Source organism: Acromyrmex echinatior, chromosome 4, assembly GCF_024713525.1.
Source record: "Acromyrmex echinatior isolate Ae372 chromosome 4, ASM2471352v2, whole genome shotgun sequence".
Taxonomy (NCBI): Eukaryota; Metazoa; Arthropoda; class Insecta; order Hymenoptera; family Formicidae; genus Acromyrmex; species Acromyrmex echinatior.
In genome coordinates this window covers 6896493-6921914 of record NC_141855.1, presented here as the reverse complement: position 1 = coordinate 6921914, position 25422 = coordinate 6896493, and the positions used below count along the sequence as shown (strand labels likewise).

The 25422-nt window shown below is 31.0% G+C and overlaps 1 protein-coding gene across 4 annotated transcripts; it reads left to right on the top strand.

Moving 5' to 3' along the window:
* Positions 1 to 20: 20 nt before the first annotated feature.
* On the top strand, positions 21 to 14125 carry Lgr3 (Leucine-rich repeat-containing G protein-coupled receptor 3). 4 transcript variants are annotated; one of them, XM_087405356.1, is made up of 22 exons: positions 21 to 3217; positions 3911 to 4020; positions 5019 to 5138; positions 5791 to 5856; positions 5932 to 6034; positions 6227 to 6298; positions 6386 to 6457; positions 6528 to 6671; positions 7424 to 7492; positions 7651 to 7722; positions 7805 to 7876; positions 8305 to 8376; positions 8646 to 8717; positions 8904 to 8975; positions 9342 to 9412; positions 9563 to 9724; positions 10252 to 10397; positions 10800 to 10950; positions 11396 to 11525; positions 11917 to 12107; positions 13525 to 13683; positions 13752 to 14125. In XM_087405356.1, the coding sequence occupies exons 2-22, from the start codon at positions 3933 to 3935 to the stop codon at positions 13880 to 13882; spliced, it is 2235 nt and encodes a 744-aa protein (XP_087261482.1). In that variant the 5' UTR covers positions 21 to 3217; positions 3911 to 3932; the 3' UTR covers positions 13883 to 14125. The 4 variants fall into 4 exon arrangements, with proteins under 4 accessions (XP_087261482.1, XP_087261481.1, XP_087261480.1 ...); XM_087405355.1 differs by having other exon boundaries at positions 21 to 3233; XM_087405354.1 differs by having other exon boundaries at positions 21 to 3233; positions 3780 to 4020.
* The last annotated feature ends 11297 nt before the right edge of the window (positions 14126 to 25422 follow it).

Below are 25422 nucleotides of genomic sequence, written 5' to 3'. Positions count from 1 at the left end.
ATTTTATAAATACGGCCCTATCCATCATCTCAGATATTATAACTATTCTTAATATTGTGGTCTATGTGCAGTCAATTGTGGTACAACCTTTGACGTTTCATTTTCCGTTTGAATGACAAATTACAGTTTTCCTTGTTATTAATCATCAATACAATAATTATCAATCGAGTTGTCGTAAGTACTGCATAATTTACTGCACAGCATTTTAAAGATATAATTAGATTAATTTTAAAAAATATTGTAATTCTACAAGATTTATATAACATAATCATCACCAACAAGTGATAAATTGCAGAAACAGGTATGTATGTATTATGTATAAACTATAAAGCGCTAAAGATAGTATTAACACGTCGTATACGTAATAAAGTTATATTAATATCAATATTTTTAAATAAGCATTTATTTGCAAAAAAAATAAACAAGGATTTTGTGCATCCTTTCGAATCACTAATAATGTATTCTCAGTTTGAAATTTTTGAACTATGTGATGGTTCTCGAAGTCGCCTTTACCATCTGCAATGGAGCACAGCTGCATCATACCGTTTAATTCTCCTTGCAGTTTATTTATAGATAAATTAAATGAACCAGAAACACAAAGCGGTCGCGCTTCAGATATCCATAATTATCCTGTTGGAAACATTCGCGAAGAGATTATCAGAATTACCGTGCCGAACGTCTTTTCCAGAGAAAAGATGTAAAACTTTCCGGCCATTAAGTATAACGGCTTTCACAATCGAGCAATGCATAGCATTAGAAGACGTACTGACTCGATTGTCATTTTATACGGTAAAATAAAATAATTTTTCAAATAACGTGATTTTAAAAAATATACATACTGATTTGGAACAATTCGTTATGTAATTTACTTGTCTTAATTACATGATTTCATTATTAACTTTGTGACGCGTTTTTTTTCAGTAGCGTAACGTTTCATGACTGAGTTTCTAAGTTCCTTTATTATAGAATAGCTCCATTGTGATTTCTATTGTTATGATGAATTGCAAAGACTCAAGATTTAATTTTATATCATAATTTTTAGACTTTATTGTTACGAAAACTTCGTCCTATACATTAACCCAAGCCTAATCGATAAGATTCGTTGACAACTGCAATTAAGTTGCAATTAGTTTATAAGATAAAGTTCGTTATTTTAACATTGTTAATTATTTAGAATGATGACAATTAGTATATACCATTTAAATTTAAATTGGTTAATTTTTAATATTGAGAATGACTCTGGAAATCGAAACTTTGTATATTTTAATCAACTTTATTTATTGTTTTTAATATTTTAGCACAGTCCTTGCTCGGTTCATAGCCCTATTTTTATTATTTTATAATAATTATTTTCTTCTAAAAATCAATTTTTTTCTTTTGGAATGAATAACGCCAAAATTATAAAACAAAAAAATATTTAATAGAGCGTAAAATGATGTCTCTGATATGTCATGTGAATTGATATGTAGCTCGTACGGAAGAGTACAATTGTCGGAACCTGCCGAAAATGTTATAGAATTCTCCGTTATTTACAGGATAATTTCAAGTCACTGGAAATTTTAATGCATGGCATCGAGGATATTGTAGAAATTAGTTAGCAAATAAGTATTATACTTTATTTGTTTAAGTAACAGCAATTTTATATCTGATATTTCTAAAAAATCTTCAACACGATTAAATAAAGGTTGCTTGAAAGAGCTAAATTATTGTTGAAATAAAATTTTTATAATATTTACTGAATATAATGCAGTTGAAGAATGTAGTTTCTAAAACAGTAAGTATAGGCACAAGAAACATTGATATTACTGACGTAACGAATAATATTGATGCTATATTGCATCAAATCATCTTACTTTCCTTGTAGAATTATTATCTTCCCTCACGTTTCTCCTCATCATTACCTGCAAAAGCCACAGTTGATCTCTTTTCCATCAGAACATTACGTTTTTTCCATACGATTAATGTTGTCAGTAAGACAGAAATTATCTTAGCATCTTGTTGATATTATATATATTTTTTACTAAATTTATAGTGAACAAAAATATACAGCTTGTGATTTACATGATGTAAAAAAAAATTAGACGTTGTTATTTTCCACAAATCAGATATCGAAAGTAACAACTTGTTCTATGTTATATGCTCGTCATAAAATAACTCTATTGCATAATCTTTCATCGAACCTGAAGTTTCAAATGATCGGAATTGCGAGAAGTTCCGAGAGTCGATTAGTGAAACCAAATGTTTTCCTCTTTTCTCAACTTCGTAAAAACGATTAACAAAAATTGCTGAATGCGTCTATATTTTCATTAATGATTCTTTTCGCTTGAATAATTCCAAACTGCACATACAAATGCGCAAAACTTTTCTGAGAAACGATAATGATTAAAAATTTAAATATATCGAAGCACAAGAATAATTTTCTTAGAAAATAGCTAAATTTCTCGTTCGCGGGAAACTTCATATATTGTAATGAGTCTAAAATTGATATTACTTTTTTACTAATCCCTAATTCCATGGTGGTTCTCGATCGTGTGAAATATCGATGAAATGTTAACAGAATTCACTCGCGAATCGAACATGCAAGCAATTTTAATGACAAATTCTTCAGCAAATAGCGATTCTTTTTAATAGCTTTATTTCTAAAAATACATCCTTCTTAAGACTAATCAATTCAACGTTAATTATTGCATACAATTAAAATATTTCTATTTTGTTTACTTTATTTTTAAAAACATATTAAAAGGATTATTTTAAAAATATTTAAACTATTAAATATTGTCTTTAGAACTTACAATTCGTTAATTGTAAGACAAAATCATTTTCTTAAATAATTAAAAAAATTATATTTCTGTTTTTACGACAATAATGTATATTTATTTATTTATCACTACAGTGATTGAGTCATAATTCTTTACGAAATTTTACATTATGTTATCCTAATAATGGGATGTGACATTCGCGATATAAGACTGCAAGAAATTAAGAATTTTGCAATCTCTGCGGTAAGTCTTATTAACGCACGTTACTATGCTTATGGGTAAAGGAAATGACTGTTTGAAAGATTGGAAGAAATACATAAGCAAAAGCTCTTTCAGGGTCGACGAAGAGCGCGTGTGCAATATGTTGGAGCTTACATCACGAGCAGACGGATGCAACTAGCGTCATGCAGTTAGCGTTCTGAAAGCCAACCAGTTACACGGCACTCATAAAAAATCCAGTATATAGTGATCTAAGTACAAAAATTATTATCCAACAAAATTTAACTTTTTTTTCACGAGTATAAACAGTCAATTTCGATATACTTTTACTTGTTGAAGAGGAATCCGTTTTTAAAATTTGGCTATCACACTACAATTTAAAAAAAAAATAGCAAAAGCAAGAAATGACATTTTTGACAGTTTTTTATAATATTATAATATTTTTATTTCAAATTTTTTTTAAGTTTCATTAATGTCACGCGAAAATATCGACATTTAATTTTTTATATTTGTAATATATACATATATAAACATATATATAGATACCTAGATGTATTACATGTAAATTTTTAAATTAATATATCTCAAAAATGAAAAATCATACAGCTACAAACAAAATGCATTTCAAAGCTAAAATTTAATTTTTTCATATGGCATTAATAAAATATAAAAAAAAATTAGTATCGGTGCTACATTATGCTATATTATAAAAACCATCAAAATTACCGTTTTTTCCATTGATGCTATTTTTTTCAAAATTGTGGCATGTTAATCAAATTTTGTTAACGAATTTATGTTCAGTAAAAATACGTCAGAAATAATTATTAACATTCGTGTTGCAAAATAGTATTAGACAGTGTTTCTTAATCCCCGAATAAATTAAAAAAATATAATTAATCTTAAAAAATTAAATTAAATTTCTAAAACTAAAGGAAGCAAATATATTAAAAAATTATGAGATACAAACATATCGTACTCGTCGGTGCATCACTGATTACAATACTCTGCTTGCTTTCTGGACTTATGTATTATTTAAATCAAGGTATGGTTTAGACCTACACTGTTAAAAATTTCATGAAATTTAATGTACTTTTAAATTATACAATTTCAATTTAATTTTATGATATTACATTAAATTTAATGTATTTATAACTGAAAAGTATATTTGTGTACATGTACATGAAATTTAATTATTCATGGAACTTTATGAAATTTAATATATACACGTTTATTATATTTAAGTAACTACTGCAGCTTAGTTTTTCAGTTAAATCATTCATTACTTTTAATTTCGTTCACGAGCTTCATTTATATGTAAAGAAAACATTTCTAACAATGTACAAATGGATTTATTTAAACAGATCTCATTATTAACTTTTGTTCATCCAAATAATTTTTCAAGATGTGATTTTATATACTTTAAATTTACTTCTATAAGATATTTTAACAAAGATTAATAGCTTTGAAGAGAAAAATAAATATATATATTATAATATTATTATATAACATTATAATTAAATTTCATAAATTGTAAATATTGTTGACAGTTCTGATTAAAGCACCTGAAAATAGAAATTTATTATTTTCCTATTTATAAAGAGTATCCATTGCGTATTTTGGAAAAATTTGTTTATACGGTAAATATTGTAAAAAAAAAATTTATATGACCTTTTGTCATATAAAATCTTTATTTATTATTTGTATTTACCTAAATATCTTTTTTTTTCATGGTGTAGCAGATCATAAGTGAATAAACATTATCAACGTTCAACTACTTAATAACTATTTTCTATTCCTTAGCACGTACTCGCCGTTTTTTTATAAGATAAAAATACATCCTCGAAATACAGCAGGAGACTGAAGATTACATTGTTAACACAAATAAAAACAATAACATGTTAAATAATCGTCTACATACGTGATAAACATTTTCGCAGAAGAACGATTCTCGCAATTTTATGATACAATTTACTACGAAAATGTAATTACGAATCTAACCACAAAAACTCTGACATATTTTCGCTAAATTTTATATTTCAGATAAATGTCCCATCGGTACCTTTCAGTGTCTCAACAGCACCACATGCATGCCGCAACGTAGCTGGTGCAATGGCGTCCCGGATTGTCCACATAGCGACGATGAATCCACAGAAAATTGTTGTATGTTTCAAATCATATCTACATTAATTACTTAACCACAGTTCTTGTTAGACCTATTTTAATTTCAACTCAAATGGTAACACAAATTTGATTATTTCATGAAGATTTGATTATTTGTTACTCCATAAACATCTTAATAACATATATTTTGACTTGTTTTTACAATATACATATAATTACCTAAAGATTAAAGAGATTACTAAACAATTTTTCAATAAAATTCATTCATAAATTTTTTAATAAATTCTTTAATCTTGAGATAACCACATATTGTGAAAACAAATCTTAGTAGCATTTTAATAGCGAATTTGATTAGATGCATTAGTGCGCACTGATGCATGTTAAAATCATATACTAATTAATCTGAACGTAAAATGAAATGTAAATATATCGAATTATAAAAGATAGTTTTTTACTTAACAGTACAATAAAATATGTAAAGGATTTTACGGTTTAATCTGTTATTATATTTATTATATTAAGTACATATCTTTACATCAATGTATATACGCATCAGTGCGTACTGAGTGCGTCCAATCGAATTCGCTATAACTTTCATCTATCGTAACTTTCATTTGCACGAAGCAAAAAGATTATCCTAATTTTCTAATTGTAGACAGATTTCGCGCTAATTTATAAATTTGCTGCGCAGTTGACATGCACGGAAACTGGGACTGGTTTATGAAAGAAAGAAACTGGGGAAACTCAAACAATTGCGGTAATATCATAATAAAATACACGACAGATACGCAATATTTGCTATGTATAACAATTTCTTTACTTCTCGTCGCAGATACATTTGACGCTCCAGTTAATTGCACCTACGATGCGTGTCGTGCAACTTGTACGAATTTTACCGATGTCCCTAAAAACTTGTCATCGGATGTAACGGCAATGTACGTTTCACAGAAAATATTATTATTGTGACAAATCTTTTCATACAGCAAAACTTGTTACACGTTTGGTAACTAATAGTATTAACGATTCAAAGTGATTGATTTACATGGTTATGGATGGATTAAATCAATTAAATATATATTCTCTGAATGACACTATTAATTACTCACATGGATGTACAACTTCTGCAGTTTTCTAACTGACAACTTGCTCACACACTTATCTCACGATGCGTTATCAAGATATCCAGAGATACGTTTGTTGTAAGTTGTACTTGCTGTACAATGTTTTTGCATTGAGATGAAGAATATAGAAAACTCCGCATAAAATCTTACAGTCTGTAATTTCAGATATCTCGATAATAATAATATAATCAAATTAGACAAAGGAGTCTTCCTTCATCAATCTAAGTTGTTTTGGTTGTGAGTACAAATCAAATGATTAATAACACTTTGAAAAGTATCTACAAATGAAACTCGTTTATCTGTACAGAATTCTCACAAATAATAGCATCAGCGAAATACTACCGGGACATCTAACGGGACTAGATAAATTAGAAACTCTGCTACTGGATCAAAATAAAATTGTGACGGCAGATTTTTCTGACCTAGAAGACAGCACTACTACATATTTGATGTAAACTGTCTCAGTTTTATATATCATTTATATAAAACCATTTTATATATAACTCTACTGTGTTAAATTATAAAAAATTATGGACGATCTCAGCCTTAACTTTCTATCATTTATTGTGAAATAAATACTTGCTTTCTATATTGTAAAATAAATACTTGGGTTATATATTTAACGCATTTCTTTTTACTTAATGTATGCTATGCATACTTTAACATTGTTATTTTAAATCTCCTTCTCTATTTGTACTATTAGTATTGTTCATAACTTTCAGAGGTATGTGATTCATACAAAATAAAGTTTGAAATCAGCTGCTAATTTCCGAGAAATCTAATCTATATATGATAAACGCGCTTGTTATTTACTGTATATAATCAGTGCGTCAGTCTAGAGCGCATCGTTACGAAAATGTAGATCTGTTTGTAGATTATTTCCTTGATGCGTGCGATAATTTTGCGATAGTTTGAATAGAAAACGACTAATATGCAAATTCCATGCAATGGAACCAGAGATTGAGGTAAATTGCAACAAAAGTATATAGTTAATTGTGGAAATTTATCAGCGTCATTTCATTCAAAAAAAATTAATTTTCCACATGTCATAGTACGTTTTTTTAGTTGTAAGATTCACTATTAATAATTAGTATAATTAACCAATGTAACTTAGTAGGATCGCATCGTCCATAATCATATGATGTTGATTGATAAGTTTATCATTAATAACACGTTGACCTGCTCTTTTTTATTTACAAATAGAAACCTGAGTAAGAACATGTTAACAACATCCGCTTTAAAGCTGCCACGGTTATCGGAGCTGACAGAAATGTGAGCTTATATGTATATATATTTTTTCTATTTTTATTCATATATATATATATATATATATATATATATATATATAAAATAAAAATAAAAATAAATAAAAATAAATAAAAATAAAAAATGTGTACATGTACTTTTAATTTTTCGAAATCGCGTTTTAGAATATTGGACGGAAACCATTTCGAGTCAATAACGGAAGATCTCTTTGCCGGATGCCCCGCTTTAAAATCACTGTACGTACGAAGTAGATTACGGAAGCGATTACTGTCATTGTTAATAAGATTCATGCGAGCTAACGGCTCAACGATGATTCAGGAGTATGGAGGACAATAGCATAAGCAGCATCGACGAGAACGCGTTTCGGAATTTGCAACAACTTGTTGAGCTGTAAGTGCATAAATGTTAATGTGACTCGGTTTCAAGTTAACGGTACTAACGTTATTGTAACTGAAGAATAAAATCTCGTGTCATTCAAATCGTCGATTCAATATTATCGTGTCAAGTTGCGCAATCGATTATCTTTCAAAATAACTTTCCGGGTTTTTTTTTTACTCTAATCGCAATACAAATATAATTATACGCAGTGTTTAATTTTTTATTGTCTGTTTCTTTATATATTTGTAATTCGCATCTGTTCAAAGTTGAAGTATTGAAGATTTATTACCGTACAACAGACGATGACGCAGATACAGTTACAAGTTGGAAACTACATTTTATCTCGACCGTTATTAATGGCAAACTCTACTGCATCTAATGGATTGACTATAAATCAGATATCAACGATCGAACACAATTAAAATACAGCCTTGTTTCAGTAACTTGGCATACAACAGGATAGTCATGATACCGTCAAACGTGTTCCAGTCCGTGAATAATCTGTCGAAGCTGTAAGTATAAATATCCGTGCTATATTATCAACCAGCGTGATAATCAGCCTTACTACTAAATGTTTAAGCTACATACGTGCTTGAGCTCTATTCGCTGATACTTAACGCTAAAGATCTGTTCGCGAAAGTACTATGGAAACGTCACGTACTCGTGAGCGTAACCGGTTTTAATTATAATTTAAGCTTGTATGTGTAAACTGGAATCTGTTTGAAAATAAAATCCATTACTCTAGCAGTACTAGTCATGATATAATCTCATCTTCTTCCAGATTAATCGGTTACAATCCTGTCGTCGAGTTATCAATGATGCTTTTTAATCCTTTGAATAATCTTCGCTCTCTGTAAGTTTCAAGCTATGCGAGCGCGTCGCGCACGCGATTTTTTCGACTTAATAATAATAATAATAATATACTATAGTAGCACAAACTTTTTATATTCATTTTATGAATAAATCTGTTCTTTATTAATTTATATCAGTACAAATTAATAGAATAAGTAATTAACTTTTTCATTATAAAACATTTCAGAAGTGTCGAAGATATAAACATGGATAATATGGATAAAAACGCATTCGATGTGTTTCCAAGGCTTGATTTTATGTATGTTTTTTTTTGTAATTATGTAACTCATACAATAGCGTTCTTTTTTATAAACAAAAGGATTTTTTATTTTTAAGATAACTAAGAAGCAGTGATCTTTGCTTTCTTTCAATCATAACGTAATTTCTGCAAAATCTTTGATATTTCAATATATTTTTCTGTTAATTAATTAGATTCAAAATCTACTTTAGACTTGAAAAATAGAAAATAAAATTAAAGAGATATATATATATATATTTTAATGAATTTAGAAATTATATATATATATATTTATAATTTCTAAATTCATTAAATTTTAAAACTACTTTAAGATTTCTGTCTGATAATTTAATTATAATCAATAACATAAGATATCAAATTTTTCAGATATTTCAAGAAATTTCACTACTGCATGACTTACGCGCCGAAGGTGCAGAAATGTAGACCAACTAGCGATGGTAAGGCATACATCGCGATTAGATAAAAACTACTTAAATTGCAATAACGACTCATTAATTCAATATTGAATCAAACGCAACAAGATATATGTCAAGGAAGATGATTCAGTGCTTTCTCTCTTTTCCTCTTTTTCTCTTTTTTTTCTGAAGGTATGTCATCGATGTCTCATTTACTGGACAAGCCTCTATTGAGGGCTGCTGTTTGGACCATATCTTGTCTCACTTGTCTCGGTAATAGCCTCGTTCTGTGGGGAAGATTCACCGCTAAAGATGAGAATCGTGTTTTGAGTATCATTATCCGAAATCTCGCAGGTAATTGTGCACGTATTCCTAGCGAGATATTTATGCAATTTCTGTGTGAAGAACTCTTCTTGTATTCTTAAAAAAAAAACTACTAAAATAAGTAAATTGATAACAAATTATCACCAAATTCAAACATTCGGAAAATTGGAAAAAACAAAATAGTTTTTAAATATCGCATTATACAATAATTATATAAAATGGGGCTAAGGTAAAAATAATTTTCTAATTTTATTATCCTAAATATCACTCTTTTGATAATAAATGAAAAAAATGTAGAGTAAAATTTTTAAAAACTCGAAATTTTCAATAACTGCTCGCTGCCGTTGTCTCGCATAGTCAGACATAGACAGACACGAAATAACGATAATATAAATCTCTATATTCAAATGATTCATGGTATGTACCGAATCACGAAGTGCACGCGAGTTATCATAGTTTGCGATTCACAATAAAGCGCAACATGATGATCGATCGAGCATATTAATGTTAGGCTCACTATAAATTACAAGATGGTAAAGTCACGTAATCCTTTATAGTGTCCGACATGTTGATGGGAATATACCTCTTCATAATCGCCATAGAAGATGCGAGGTTTCGCGATAACTACAAAGAGGTAGCAAGTATATGGATGTCCTCATGGCCCTGCATACTCTTAGGAGCATTAGCGATGACATCATCCGAGGTATGCACATTAACACCTTGCTGAATCCCATAATTTTCAATTCGCAACGTACAATTGCTATTTAACGGTACTATTTATAATGACCGCTTATGCTACCGTTCAGCAAAATCTGGACAAAGTCGACATATGTTAGCAATATGTATAATAATATATTTAATTTTACGTAATTAACTGTAAGCATTTGCGATTTAAATCGCAATCATCATTCAAATACATATCGATACGCAGACTATATATTTCTTGAAACAAATTCAATAGATTTAAATATAATTGCCTTTTCATACATTTCTAATTTTTTTAATAGTTAGATATAAATTACAGTTAGACATAAATTGATATTGTATAGAGAATATTTTTAAAAATATCAAAATTAAAATAGATGATTATAAATTGTTCGGTAAGGTTTCCATGCTTATCCTGTCATTTATGTCCGTGGAGCGATTTATTCTGATCGCAGCACCTTTGAAGTGTCATCGCGCCATGACATCTCAAGCTGCAGCCTCATCGATGATCGTCATCTGGATCGTTGGACTTATTATTGCTCTTGCGCCAGGTTCGTTTACGCGAAAGAATGACTTTATTTCATTTTTTAAATTTCTTTTTAATTAATTTTTCTTTGATTTTATCTATTATTTATTATAAAATTTTATATATATATATATTAGATGTTGGAATTAATTCGTAGCGTTTTACAAGTGATGGGAAGTACTTTCATTAATGTATTTTTTAATGCTCATGTGAAATAAATAACATTCTTTCATTAAAAAACGCTACGAATTAATTCCAACACCTAATATATATATATATACACTAATTATATCCTACAGTTCTATACAACATAGCACAAAATATAAACATCTCAATTTTTTTCATATTTCAAATATTTATATGTCATTATAATTACACACATCATTTTAATAAATCTGAAGATTTTTTCAACAGAAAATAATAAAAATTTTCCATAATCATTATCTATGAATTGATTGTTTCCTCAAAAGTTATCCATTGGAGAAGCAGTACAAGATTCTATGGTGTCAATGGAATGTGTTTTCCTCTACATATAGACGATCCATATCTAATAGGCTGGGAATACTCGGCTTTTATCTTTCTGGGACTTAATCTCATCGGGTAAACAATGTATTATTATAAGAGACTTGTAATTAAATCACAGATTAAATTATGCTATATGGAATACCAGCTGTCATTTTTAAGACTGTATTATAATTTATTGAGACTTTCTCTTTGATTTTCTGATATATCACAACAAAATTTCTAAAATTTATTTTAAAAAATTGTATTCAAATAGCTAATTTTTGGAATTAAGTCTACAATGTGTAATTGTATCTAATTATTGTAGTACCAGAATTTTCGAATAAGTTCAATTATCAACGGTATAACATTCGTTAAAAAAATTTTAATCAACATGCCACGAGCTTGATCGATTCTCATTTCGTGATTGCCATAATATTGCTTCGGAAGAAAGAAAGCCTTTCAAGGCTATCATTGCATTCATTTGCAGATTGATGATTATCGGTTACGTTTACATTGCAATGTTCACCAGCATCTGGAGAACGCGCCGTGCCACGCCATTGTCAGTCGGCGATTCTGAGTTTGCCCTCAGGTTCTTCTTAATCGTGTTGACAGACGCGGCATGTTGGGTACCGATTATAGCATTGAAAATCCTCGCCATGATGAAATATCCTGTGCCACGTAAGCAGAAACGCTAATGAGAGTTTTCACGTTCCCATCGACTCCATTACAGTATCTCCGTTACAATCTTTGCTCGATAAATATGCACGCAAGTCTTTAAGCTTCATCTTTCAACAACTTTACATTTATCGTAAGAAATACAAACGAATGAAATATTTTCTCTATTGTTTCATTCGTGAAAAATTAATTAAACAATTAAAATTGTTACATTAAATTAAGAAAGAGAAATCCTATTTTTAGTCAAAGCAAATCTTAGCTTCAATATTCGGTGTGACTTATATACATACGTATGTACATATCCAATTCTGCAAACCGCGCGCCGAAATCTTTTACAATTTTGAAACCAATCATGGACAGAACTAGATTAATGGTGTGTCACATATTAATTATCTAGAATAATAGTATCACATATTAAATTGATACGTTAAATAATCATATTTTATACTAATAAACATTTTATAAAAATATTAATAATTTGATTAATAAAGATTCTTACTGGAAATAATTTTATTACGGAAATTATCTTAGCCGGGAAATTATCGAACCCGGATCTCTTGTATTTCCAAGTCCTGTATTTTTATAAGTGGGCGTCTTCTCATTTCAACCACAGAGGCAATAACCAATAACTAATAAAAAAAATATCATGTTTCAAAGAGACGTATATCCTACTTTTGATCAAAGCGGATCTTAAAGCGCTTGAATATTTCGGTAAAAATAAATCAAATTAAGAAAATTAAGTCCTATTTTAGTACTAAGCGGATTTTAGTACTTATTTAAACACTAAGATCTGCTTTGGCCGAAAATAGGATTTCTCTTTCTTAATTTATTCTCATCAGTCTAATCTCGAATTAAAATTGTTAAAGTTACATACACTACCGTTCAAAAGTATTTGCCTCTCCCGATTTTTGTATGTATCTCTTTTATTTGCCTAAATTCCGCAATAATTCTATTATATTATATTTTATATATATATATATATATATATATATATATATATATATATATAGAATGCAAAATTTAGAATCATCAAACATTATTATTACGTATGAATTACGTATAACATCTAGAAGAATAGAAAGAACATTGAAAAATTTATTCTTCTTCTAAGTAATTAAGGAAAACAAAATAGGCAAATACTTTCAAGGCTAATTCTACAATGTGCTTTTTGTTTTCTGTTTCTTGCTGTTTGTTTCTTGTCTTATTGACCAAAAAGGCAAGAGACAAACAGAGACAAACAACAAGAAACAAGAAACAAAGAGCACATTGTAAAATTAGTCTTAGGGTAGTGTAAAACAGAATACATATATATGAATATATTTATATTAAAATAGTATATATAAAATCTACGATAAAAATATTAATATAAATTCAGACATTTAATAAAAATTAAATATTAATAAATGGATAAAATTTATAGCTGATTTGCACGCTTGGATAGTGATTTTTATTCTGCCAGTGAATAGTGCGGTTAATCCGCTGTTGTATACTTTTACCACACCGAAATTTCGCGAAAGACTCAACGAGGGTTGGTTTGGAAAAGTATACAGTTACATGTCGAGGAAACATTCCAGACAAGGTTTGTGTTCTGATGCGAGTAACTATTTAAACTCTATATTTATAAAACGTTTATTGTTTTTGTTACAGATTTGCAGGCATCAGCTACTATCAATAAAACAGTTACTAATAGAAACATAGTACAGCCTATCTGGAACAAATACGATGATGATAAAAGGAAGACACCGCCTCTGCTTGACTTTGATGATGAAAAATCTTGATCTAATTAGAGACAAGGCTGAAAGTTAGTCATTTTTTTAATTAATTATATTACGCTTCTATATTAAATGTTATATAAATTACTAGCGCCAATATTCGTGCATTGCAAAGCTAATAGGTTATAATTATATAAATGATCTATCTTCATCTAACATAGATAATATAGACAATCAGCTTAGACCTGACGATAGTAAAATTCTATTATTTATCATCTTTGAAGAAGGAAATCTTTACGAATTGAAAAATTATTAGGTGTTGGAATTAATTCGTAGCGTTTTTTAATGAAAGAATGTTATTTATTTCACATGAGCATTAAAAAATACATTAATGAAAGTACTTCCCATCACTTGTAAAACGCTACGAATTAATTCCAACACCTAATATTATGTAATTTTAATTGAACTCAATGAATTACATCACGCTCGTGGAAGTTTCTGTAACATACTACAGAGAATAATTATTTACTGCTTTATTGATTGCCGCGAAAGATATTCATTCATTTTTTAGAAAATCCGTCTTATAAAATAATGCCATTGTTTAAAAATATATGTGTATCTCTCTCATATTTCTTCAGCTTTACCAATCTATTTTACTAGCAGCAACTTGACAAGAAGTTTAACTTAGATATCTCTTATGCTCTTATTCTCGTTTTCTCAGAGATTAGTTCCATAATAAAAGTAGCCAGAATACGCTTTATTTCTGAATGTATTGTTTCGCGCATGGGTGAAATCCCGGTATGCGGATATTTCAATTGTACAAACTCTGATGGCCCCCGACGGAGTATCCACCCACGAGTAGAGAGATCGTGCTCGAAAATGTACATAAATTATTTTCCGACGAAGTCGGAAACGCGAAACGTGCTCCGAAAAATTTACGACATCGATTCTGATGTACCAGCAAATCATGTTCCGCCGATGTGGCACCGTTATGCCGGGTCAGCGCCACTTGTTCCGTATTATTATTGCGAGATGAGAAATTTATCTTCGAACACGGGCGTGACTTTTTAACGGCTCCACCGTTGTACGTTCTAAAATGGATACTACATCACTCAAATATACTCGATTAGTCGATGTAAAACCATCGGTCGGCGTGGCCATCCCTTGAGATGACTTATGAAGCGATAATAAATGACAAACATGAAGAAAGCTAGGAATCACTGACAATTAATTCACATCTTTGTAAGAATACGCGTGTTGTTCTTGTCATCTTCGTTATCGTACATTAAATTATCATAGTTATAAGAAAATTCGTATAGAATTTCAAATTGATAAAATTAACAGTCTTCTAATCAAAATAATGATTTATAACAATCAAACAGAAAAGAAATTTTCTTAAATAATACAGTATAATGTATTATTATTATTATTTATTAAATTTATAGGATATAATCGTAATGTTCTTTCTATAAAAAAAGAAGACTTATAATGAATAATATTATTAAACAGGAAGACATGCCGAGGTAATTTGAAAAAATACTTTCAAGAAAAAAAAATTAAAAAATATGAAAAGTAGAAATAAAATAGAATAATTAACAGGCTTATTCGTTTACGAGTGACCTCTTCAATAATCCATTAAAACGCGTAGAGATATAAACAGCAAGAGATGCAACGATATCCGACTTCCAACTTTCGGAGGGTTACAGTCGGCCGTAAATCATGCGAACGGCCAAGAAAAATGCATCTCGCGAGCACTCTACGATCTACCGGCACGTGGGTTGGCTCTTACGCGATATAATGTGTAATTTATGGCGGATGGCCAATGGTAAGGTCCCGTTAAGGGGCCTCGATACTTCGCTCGAGACAGACCGCCTTTTAGGACTGACTTTTCTTCCGCCTTAAGCTGCTAAGATTTCTTCGGCTACAATACAATTACGCCACGTGGGCGGATATGCGTTATACGATTGTCCACGAAATCATCTTGGAATAAAAAAGAGAGGCAACATCTCGCTACAATGATGTGGGTAGGTTGGTAGGCAAACGGTGTGACGTATTGGTGCAAATATTATTGAATTATTGAGTCATGCTCTAAACAAAAGCTGGTGTTTCATCGAAGATATTCAAGAGCCTTTCTTACCTGAAGAGTGAAAAAGAAGACAAAAGATTTCTACTTCTCAAACTTTTTTTATAAATTACAAGTTTCTTACAAAAATTATATAAAATAAATAAAGTAGATATATTTTTCTTTAGAGAAACACAATCAAAAGTTCATATTAAATGTTTCTAATAATAACTGATTATTAATTTTATTTGATCAAATAAAATTAATATAATAAGGCTTTTGTTAATAATATTGATGAAGTTATCATATATTTTCAGAAATAATTGAAAAATTTCTTATATTAATATTTCTTATATTTTTTTTTTATATTTTTTAAATTAGTTCTCGCATTTGTATTTTAATTACAACGACATTATATTATTTAATATACATGACAAAGAGAATTTTCTAAGACACGATAACAGCGCTGGGGTACCGACCGGAAAGTAGGGGACGTGAAGGAATTTCCAATGAACGTACAATGTATACATACAGTGTCACATAGCACGAATTGTTATAGCTCTTGGCAATAGGAAAGAATATTTTGCACGCATGCACGCACACGCTTCACAAAGCGAAAGCGAACAAGATCGTAACCTTCCGCGAAGGCCTTCTCGAGAATTGCTCCAGGTAAGTACCTGTCAGTAATATAGAATGCAGAAAAACACCGTGCAATCATAATTTAGAAGTGATAAAAGTACAACGATATAAATATCAATCTAATGATTTTTGCTCAATGAAACTAAGCAGCTCAAATGAGATATACATCTATTTTTTATTTTATTCGTATGAGATCTTAATTCTTGTCAAGTAAACTCCTATTCTGTCACTTTTAACGATAGTGTTGATAATATTGTTATATTATCGTTGCGTATTTTTTTTTTATCAAATTCATGGTGATTGAATTCATATTTATCTTGAGACACACATTTGACTTAAGTGTTAAACCGTAGGAGATACAAAAAAATACACTTGCTTTATTATTTTTTAAATAGAATCTGACAAAGCAAAAAAAAATTTATTTTCTGAATTTTATAACGTTATATTAAAATTATCTTATGTTTTTATTTATAAATGAAATATTATATTTGTTGCAGTATCATAAAAGTATTGAAGAATAGTCTTTTTAAAATAATCTTAAAACAATCCAAAATATTACAGTAATGATTCAGAAATTAACATAATTTAACATGGAATATAAAATATTTCGTAAATTATTAATTTATTAATAATCATACATTTTTACACACAAAATAAAGAGAGAAGTGAGTTGATGTAAGGAAATACATAGTTACTTTTTAAATAAAATATATATTATTTCTTTACATTATCAGAGCCTAAAAAATAATAAAGAAAGTTTTATTTTATTTTAGCTTTTTTAATCTTCTACACGTTTTTGACAATTGTTTCAAACTTTCATCTACAGACGTCCTATTCAGATAGAGCACAAAATAATCAAGATAAAGTCATTTTAAGAAAAATCTTAATGATACAATTCGATACATTTTTTACCATAATTTTATGATAAATTCGTGACAATATCAAATTCAAACAAAAAAACTACTTTGAACTAAAAAAACTACTTAAAAATTATTATGTGAAAAATTCTCTCTCCCCCCCCCCTCTCTCTCCCTCTCTCGTCACAAAAATTATTATTTCTAAAATGACTTTATGTCATCTTGATTTTATTATGATTGTGTGTCCTATTTGAATAGGACCTTCACAACGACAATATAACAATGCCATTGTCATTAAGAATTACAGAATCAAAATACTGGGAACATGATAATTCAAGAAAAACATTAAATAAATATATTTCTTAAGTAATTATACAACTTCATTAATTTCCAAGTGGAATCGATGGACTCTTAAAAGTTGATCAAAGGCATACGTCTGTTCATGGGCTCCAACAATGGAAAGATCTTGAAAACGTTAATAAAGTCTCGAACAGATCGCTCGCCAATCTACGAAATTGGCCGGCGCGATTCGCAAAGAGTTAAAGACGGCCATCAGACGATCTCCGGCGCGAAATCGATGCGAAAGAGCCGCCCGCGCCACGGATCTTCCTTCCCACAATTATAGGGTATAAAAATTCTTTCGGATTTCAGTCACGCGAGCAAAGGCTGCATTCGGTCCACGGGAAGAAGAAGATTTACGTGCGAGGCAGTAATTGGCGCTGGTTCGAATTTTTACAACGTGGAGAATCTCGGATATACAGCTTCCCGCGATAAGAAAATGTAAGATAGTGCTGCGTTTAAGATATCAAAGAATGATCAGTTAACACGACTATAATATTTACGCTCCAATGCGATCATCGATGACGCTATGCAATAGTGAAAGCCGAATGTAGAATTCTTTCTTTCATCGTAGTTCACCGTGATTACATTGCGTAATATGTTACATGCACGCCCAATACCGTATGATCATAAATATTTTACAATACTTAACATTAAAATACATTGGAAATACATTGCAATGAAATATATAAATATAGTACACTGCAAGAAAACACATAAATCAAACAAACTATCAATAACTCGATCAATAATTCGTTGTATATTATTAAGTTCCACCTTCTCATTTAATTATATCAATAAATTTCAAAGCTTTGAAATTCTATTATCAATATGATGCATTTTATGCTGCATAAAAAGAAAGAAACGTTAAGATAATAGATTACGAATTTATTCATTCATCTATTCCTCTACATGCATTCGTAATATCCCTCGATTTCTCACAGAATATTCTGTCGATTTATAAATACGTGCCGGAAGCGTACTCTAATGAACTCTCGTGGTGATCGTCGATCGACGATACTCCTGTCGATCATATCCTTGGATATTGTACAAAGAATCGTTCAAGATCACAGCAATAGTGATGAGACCAACGCGTTCACCTATTACATTCTATTACATAAATTACGTTCATTACGCCTGGCGATAGTCGACGCGAATGATGGCAGGTGAGATTGACGGGAAATAGATGATAATACTATTACCGATCATCAATATGTAATAATCATATATGTATAATAATATAATAAGTCGCAAATAATTAGGTCGCGATAATATTCCCTAGAAGAACACGGTCATAAATTATTTATGGACAACAATAATATTATAATAATTTTACATTGATATTGTTATTCATTACATTTATGCATATCAATTTTCTCGTATTGAAAAACTCATATTTTAACCAGAATGTTTATTGAAATCTTGTAGAAAAATTCCCTGCGAATTCTCAGACTTTTTTCTCTTTGAAGATTTTTATTTAAAATTTTAGAAAAAAATTAAAAAGTTGTTTTTAATGCTATTTTAAAATATATTGGAATGTAAGTAATGCGAACAAGTTATCTTGCAAAATAGAAGACAATGATTTTCTACAAGACTATACCTATTCTATATTCTTTTCTACAATTACCGCGAAATAACATAGAATAAAGAAGGCTCACTACAATATACATATACAATGTAGTATCACAGTAAGCTATTCTCTTCTGTATATTATTTTCTGCTGTCAAATGTCTCTGACTTTTTATAAAAATTCATGAGACATACAATGTACGCGGATGCTCACATATTTATTCTTGACATTTTGCATTATCAAGAAACTATCACTCAAAAAAATAATGTTTTTAAAAAGAGATAAAATTTAAATTTAAAAGTAAAATTCCAAAAATTTCCAGTACCAATTTGAGTATCAATAAAATTCCTAATTTTTAAGGTAAAAAGGATTCCCTGAAAATACCAAGTTTTGCAAATTTTACCAAATATTAAACATTTTGTTAATTTTTATTAATGAATAAAAAATAAATAAAACATCAAAGAAATAAAAGGACAATTAACTCAGTAGACACGATATTGCAAAATACACAAAAGAAAGCTAAAAATTCCAAACACTCGACATCGTTTTTGTGAAATGAAATCCATTAAAATGGTCGAAATTTATTCTGGTGTCGCGTGCGAACGCACGCACATGAGTGAACAGTGAAAGGCGTTGGAAATAGGAAGACAAAAGAGAAGCTGAAATGAAAGGGTGTCAAAAAGCATTGCTTGACACGCTCGCCGACATATTAAATAACACAACAGCTGCAGAATACGCGGCACCGCTACGCCTGGCACTTCTTTCATCTCGTTGCTCGCAAATTATTAACTTTATGCAACCTCCCTGAATCGTTCAGTGAATTGCTGCACGATTCTTCTGTTCTGAGAAATTTCAATATTTTTCAAAGTCTTAATTTTCTTTCTTTGAATTCTACAATATAACATAATCCACACTCAGCCACACCTCATCCGAAAAACGTCGCGTAGATGTCACGATATCTATACGACGTCGTATATTATCTTGACATCCATGTAATGTCTCTCGGATAGAATGTACTATGTAGATAACTGTAATATTGAAAATATCAAGAGGAATGTTTCTCATAATTAAAATAAAATTAATAGTGTTTGCGTTAAAAATCGATAAATAAAAGGCAAAGCGCGAGCTTGAATTTCAGTAGAAATTTTGACACGTCTTGTCTAACAATTATCTCATTGCGTTTTGTACACCGTGATAAGTTGCACAATGATATAAAACCAGGTCGAGTCCTGGATGGTCCAGCGCTCTTAAAGAAGAGCGAAGACGCAAACCGCTGGAATGTTCTGCACGAGGGATGCATCCGAGTCGAGTGTATCGTGTGGCATCACATCACGATATCACATTGCTATATCTGTCAATTACAAAACCGTTCCTGCGGTCGGCTGCCTGGACCGAGCAACATATCACGGTCATCGACTCGCGTGCTACAAAAATCTCGTGGTGTACACGTCCGTGATTAAACAGCGATATATAAAAACGGGTGTTTATTTGAATTTTTGCTAGACATATCACGTATAAAATAAAAATGTAATAATATGAAGTGAACTGATCATAAAATAATAGGGAATTTAAATGTTTTAATCAGCAAATTTATTATTTTTTATTGTATTTCTATTTTAATTTTTCTGTGCATAATTTTTTAATTATCATGTTTCACAAGATTTCTGATAAAAATATGAAAACTAAATAAATCTGTGTAAACTTTTTTTTGTTCGAAGGGTTGGATTTTTGAGACCTCATAACGAAATTCGTATAAAAATATAAACATTGAGAAAAATGAACAAACCAGAAGATTCTAACTATATCATTCAGGATTCCGGTTGTCTCAATCAGAATTCTAACAGATTAAAAAATTCTAATTCGTTCATTTTAAACTAGAATTCCAATTAATCCAAAAATTTTGAAAAAAAACTAAGAAAATTCAATATAGATACCCGGATAATCGTATTTAAAATAAACGAACCAAAAGATTCTAATTATATTATTCGAAAATCTATTAGAATTCCGATTGTCTCAACCAGAATTCTAATAGATTTAACCAGAAAATTCTAATTTGTCCACTTTCAACCAAAATTCCAATTAATACAAGATTCTTTTTGTCCAGTGTAGCATAATTTCACTTTAAATATATTCCACATAAATTATTACGTAAATAAGTTTTTATCTTAATTGCGAAATATAAAAGAACGCGACATAAACTCGATAAGTGAAGAAATCAGTGTCAAATCATTGCAGGACGGAATGCATGAGCAGGTCGGTATCCTTGATACCGACGTTCTCCTATCAACACAGCTTATGACTATTAATTAAAAGCAACGCTCGAGTCGCGCTTCGGCATTCGTGTCGCGGTCACCGACACGAAAGCAGAAGGCGGAGACTCGCATAAACATCCAGGCGGATGGAAATTAACGCGCGCCGGTGCGAAATGCAGCGAAACTATCTGCCACTGCGGATAATTAGTCGGGCGCCGATGCTGGCGCGTAAAGTTGAAAGGCAAAAAACAGCACAGTGTAGCGTCTCAATTGCATTTTTCCAACGGAAGTGTTTAAATAAACGATCACCGCCGTAGTCAAAAGAAAAGATGATATCGAGAATTTAAGCCTTATAAATTTCCTCATAAATTACAACAGAAATTACATAAATACAGAAATGGTACGATAAAATTTTAATCTCGACTTGCAGCATTCTTGCTTTCAAATCTTCAATCGGAAAATATTGATGATTATGCAATTATTTAACATTCAAACTGGAAAGTTATCGTGATGATAAACTCTTCATGATATAAGAAGATAATTCTTGTTCGAATATTAATCGAACTTTCTCTTGTAGGAGGAAGTTTAATATTTAATCATCAAGACATCATTGAAGATAATAGTTGCGACAAAGACGGCCCGAGTTCATAAGTCGATTTGAAATCGATTGATTTTTAGGACCGTTTGATTTGATATCTACTAGATGTTCTATTAATCTTCTTCGAAGATCAATAGAAAATATAGTCGATATCAAATCAAACAGTCCGAAAAATCAATTAACTTGATTTCGACTTATGAATCAGGGGAACCTTCGATCAAAGAGAAAACAAATCGATTCCTAGTCTCAGAATCCGTGAAGGAAAAAGGATTGGACAATCCTCGCATGTTTATCCGTGCATACCGCTTATGGCAATGGTGAAATAATAACGCAGGTGGACCGTAAAGTTCAACCGATACGTGGACGTAAGTTTGCGAAGGAACGCGGTGAGTCGTGCACGATCTCTTTTCTCACGTCGTGGAAACTCGAGGACGCGGCCTCATACTCTTTCGGTCATTAGCTCATACTCTCGTAGTCACCTACCCGCTCCCACCCCGCCTTACGCGCACTTATGTATTATTTGCATCCGACGACGTAAGTCCCGATGGCATGCGTACTCGGCCACTTGCAGTGGCCGTCGCAGAAAATGCAGTTGGTCGGCGATGCAACGCGCATGTACTTTTCATGGCGCCCGCCGCCCTAATCATCCCCAGCCGGCCGGCCGCTCCGTTCTCTATGCTCTCACTTACCCACTTACTTAACTCACGTAAATTGCATCCTTGTAAAAAAAAGCCCCGCAGTGAATTAATCTCCCGACCAGCAGCGACTGGCGTTATAAATATACGTACTGTCGGCCTCTCTTGACGGGCTCGAGAAAAACTACCGGGAAATAACTACGAAAACGCAGACGTTCACGACGAAGATTCATAGTTTCTTCATCCGTGATTAGTAAGAAAAAGAATGGAGAGATCATTTCGTAGAATTTCATAATTCTAAATTGATCGATCATTGACATGTCAAATTTAGGATTAATTGATATACACTTTATAAGTCAGAGATAAATTCAACTTATTTAGTATGTTGATTGATTACAAAGAAAGAAACGCGAATCGCTACTCGTTCAAGATTGTTCATTTCATATCTGATTTAATAGACTTGTAGTTAGCGAGAGGAAGCTAATTAATTAGAGCCTTCCTTAATTACGTTCTCATAGTTTATCTTAAATTTCAAAAATTTAGATAATTATACAGAAACCTTAAATCACGTGCAGATAATTTATGGTGCTATTGACTTTGTTCTTCTTTATTCAGTATCGTCAAATTAGCAAAAGCTCAACCTTCATTGAGATGCGCTTATCAGTTAAACTTTGAGATATCGTGATCTTCACGCATCTAAATTCGTAATGCTCTTGTAGTTTCTCACTTTTAGTCTCACACAGAGTCAAACGAGACGCGAACGAGGCTTTCTTAGTGACTTAACGGTATCTCCTAAAGGACAGATCATGGCATTGTTCCAGCGGCAGTGCTTTCGCAGTCAAACTCGTTTCGAGTAAATCTCTAGTCACAGTGCCCTTACATTCATCAAGAGAGATGATGAAAATTTTTGCAAAGCAGTTTCACCACTATTTAATCTCATAAAAATAATTTCCGTTATTATAGGATGTGAGACGTAAGAGAAAATAATAATATATATAAAAAATGTAACAAGACACATAAATGGATTCTGTTAATTGTTACTTCAACAATATTTTAATCTTGGACAAAATTATTATATTAATTGTCAATTGAATTAAAATGTAAATGTGTATCTTAAACAGAAAAATACATGCAGACAACACAATAACAAAAATTTACAGAAAATTACAGAAGGATAGAAAGATTGTTCTAAAGTAATTCCATTAAGACCCTTGGAGGTTCAGGGGCTAGAAGGGTCAATCACATTTCTCCATGACTGTTCCCAGGTCTCCTCTCAAGTACGTAAACGGAAGAAACGCTGACGGGCAAAGTGGCTAAAGGTTGCCGCAGTACTTTCACCATCTGGCATGAGTAAGTTTGGAATGCTAGATTACCATTAGAGTGTACCACGCCAATATCTCTTGTTTCTAGTAGATAAATTATGAATTGCTTCATTTATTTATCTCTATATGAGTTGCAAAGAATTCTCTTACATATCATTATTCGTATATATTTTTCAAAATGCATTTTTCTATAACTATTTCTTCTTAAAAATCATCTAGCAAATATATATTATAATATTTGTTACTATTGTAAATACAATATATTAAATTCAATTTTTTATTCTCAATATGTTTCTTTTAGGAATATAAATATGCAAAAGAAATTGAGCTCAAAACTTTATCAATTATATATTATTCGATCTAAATTACTATGTATTTTCAAAGTTCAAGCATCTTTAGAGAATTTCTTCGCTTTGGGTGAAATAAGGGAGGAACATATTAAAATAGAACAATAAATGATGCTCGCGCACATGTCATCGCGTTGCGAGATGTTTAGTGCATGCTGTGTGTTTCTGCGACTACTGTGTTTAAATTATTCGATAATAGCCATGTTTAATCCGCCACACGACTCAGTTACAACGATTTGTTAGTCATTCGCGACAGTTACATATAGTCTCGCCCTTAAATTCAATTTTTTACGGCCTCAATCAAGCAACGCGGCTAAAATTCATTTGGTTTATTAAATCATACCCTATCGTGTGTTGTAGTTTCAGAGTCGGTAAGTCACGCCCAATTTCGTGACTCGTATAATATTAATAGAGATGTTAATTTTGCGAGAAGAAAGCCCACGCGGCTTTCTTCGGGCTTCACGCCGATGAATTCACGACAATCACCTGTCAACGTTCACGAAAGATACGACACGCCTAAGTTATTCCCTAAGGGAATTAAGGCCGTGACACATTGGCCCAAGTTTTGTTAATTTCATTTCTCGGATGTATTAGTCTTTGTCATACCAATAATGTAAACGCACTACCGCCAACAGTTAACGCGTTACTGCTTTATTTCTCGAGGTATCTCCTTACATGGAGCAAGTTTGAGGAAGAGAATCTTTGGAACGAAATAGTGCGTAAAATACAAATGATCCATATCCTCGTGGACCACTTAATAACTTATCTCGCCCCTAGTGAGATAATCCATTCTAACGTTTAATTTATTATCATCTCGATTCCCAAGATTAATTCTTACTAATTCGAAATTAATTCGTGCACTCCGTACTCCGTTCCTCTGCAATCGTTAGCAGCTTGTTATATCTAATGATTAATGACTCTTAACGAGGTACCGTCAAAAAACTAACGTTAAACAACCGAACTTCTAATCATAGAACGAGATTTC

Bases quoted from the DNA above. Each gene is read 5' to 3' on its own strand.
- Lgr3 (XM_087405356.1), top strand. From the start codon at position 3,933: ATGAGATACAAACATATCGTACTCGTCGGTGCATCACTGATTACAATA. The intron at 6,035-6,226 runs GTACGTTTCACA...CAACTTCTGCAG, and splicing joins TCATCGGATGTAACGGCAAT to TTTTCTAACTGACAACTTGC. The intron at 12,108-13,524 runs GTAAGCAGAAAC...TAAAATTTATAG, and splicing joins GATGAAATATCCTGTGCCAC to CTGATTTGCACGCTTGGATA.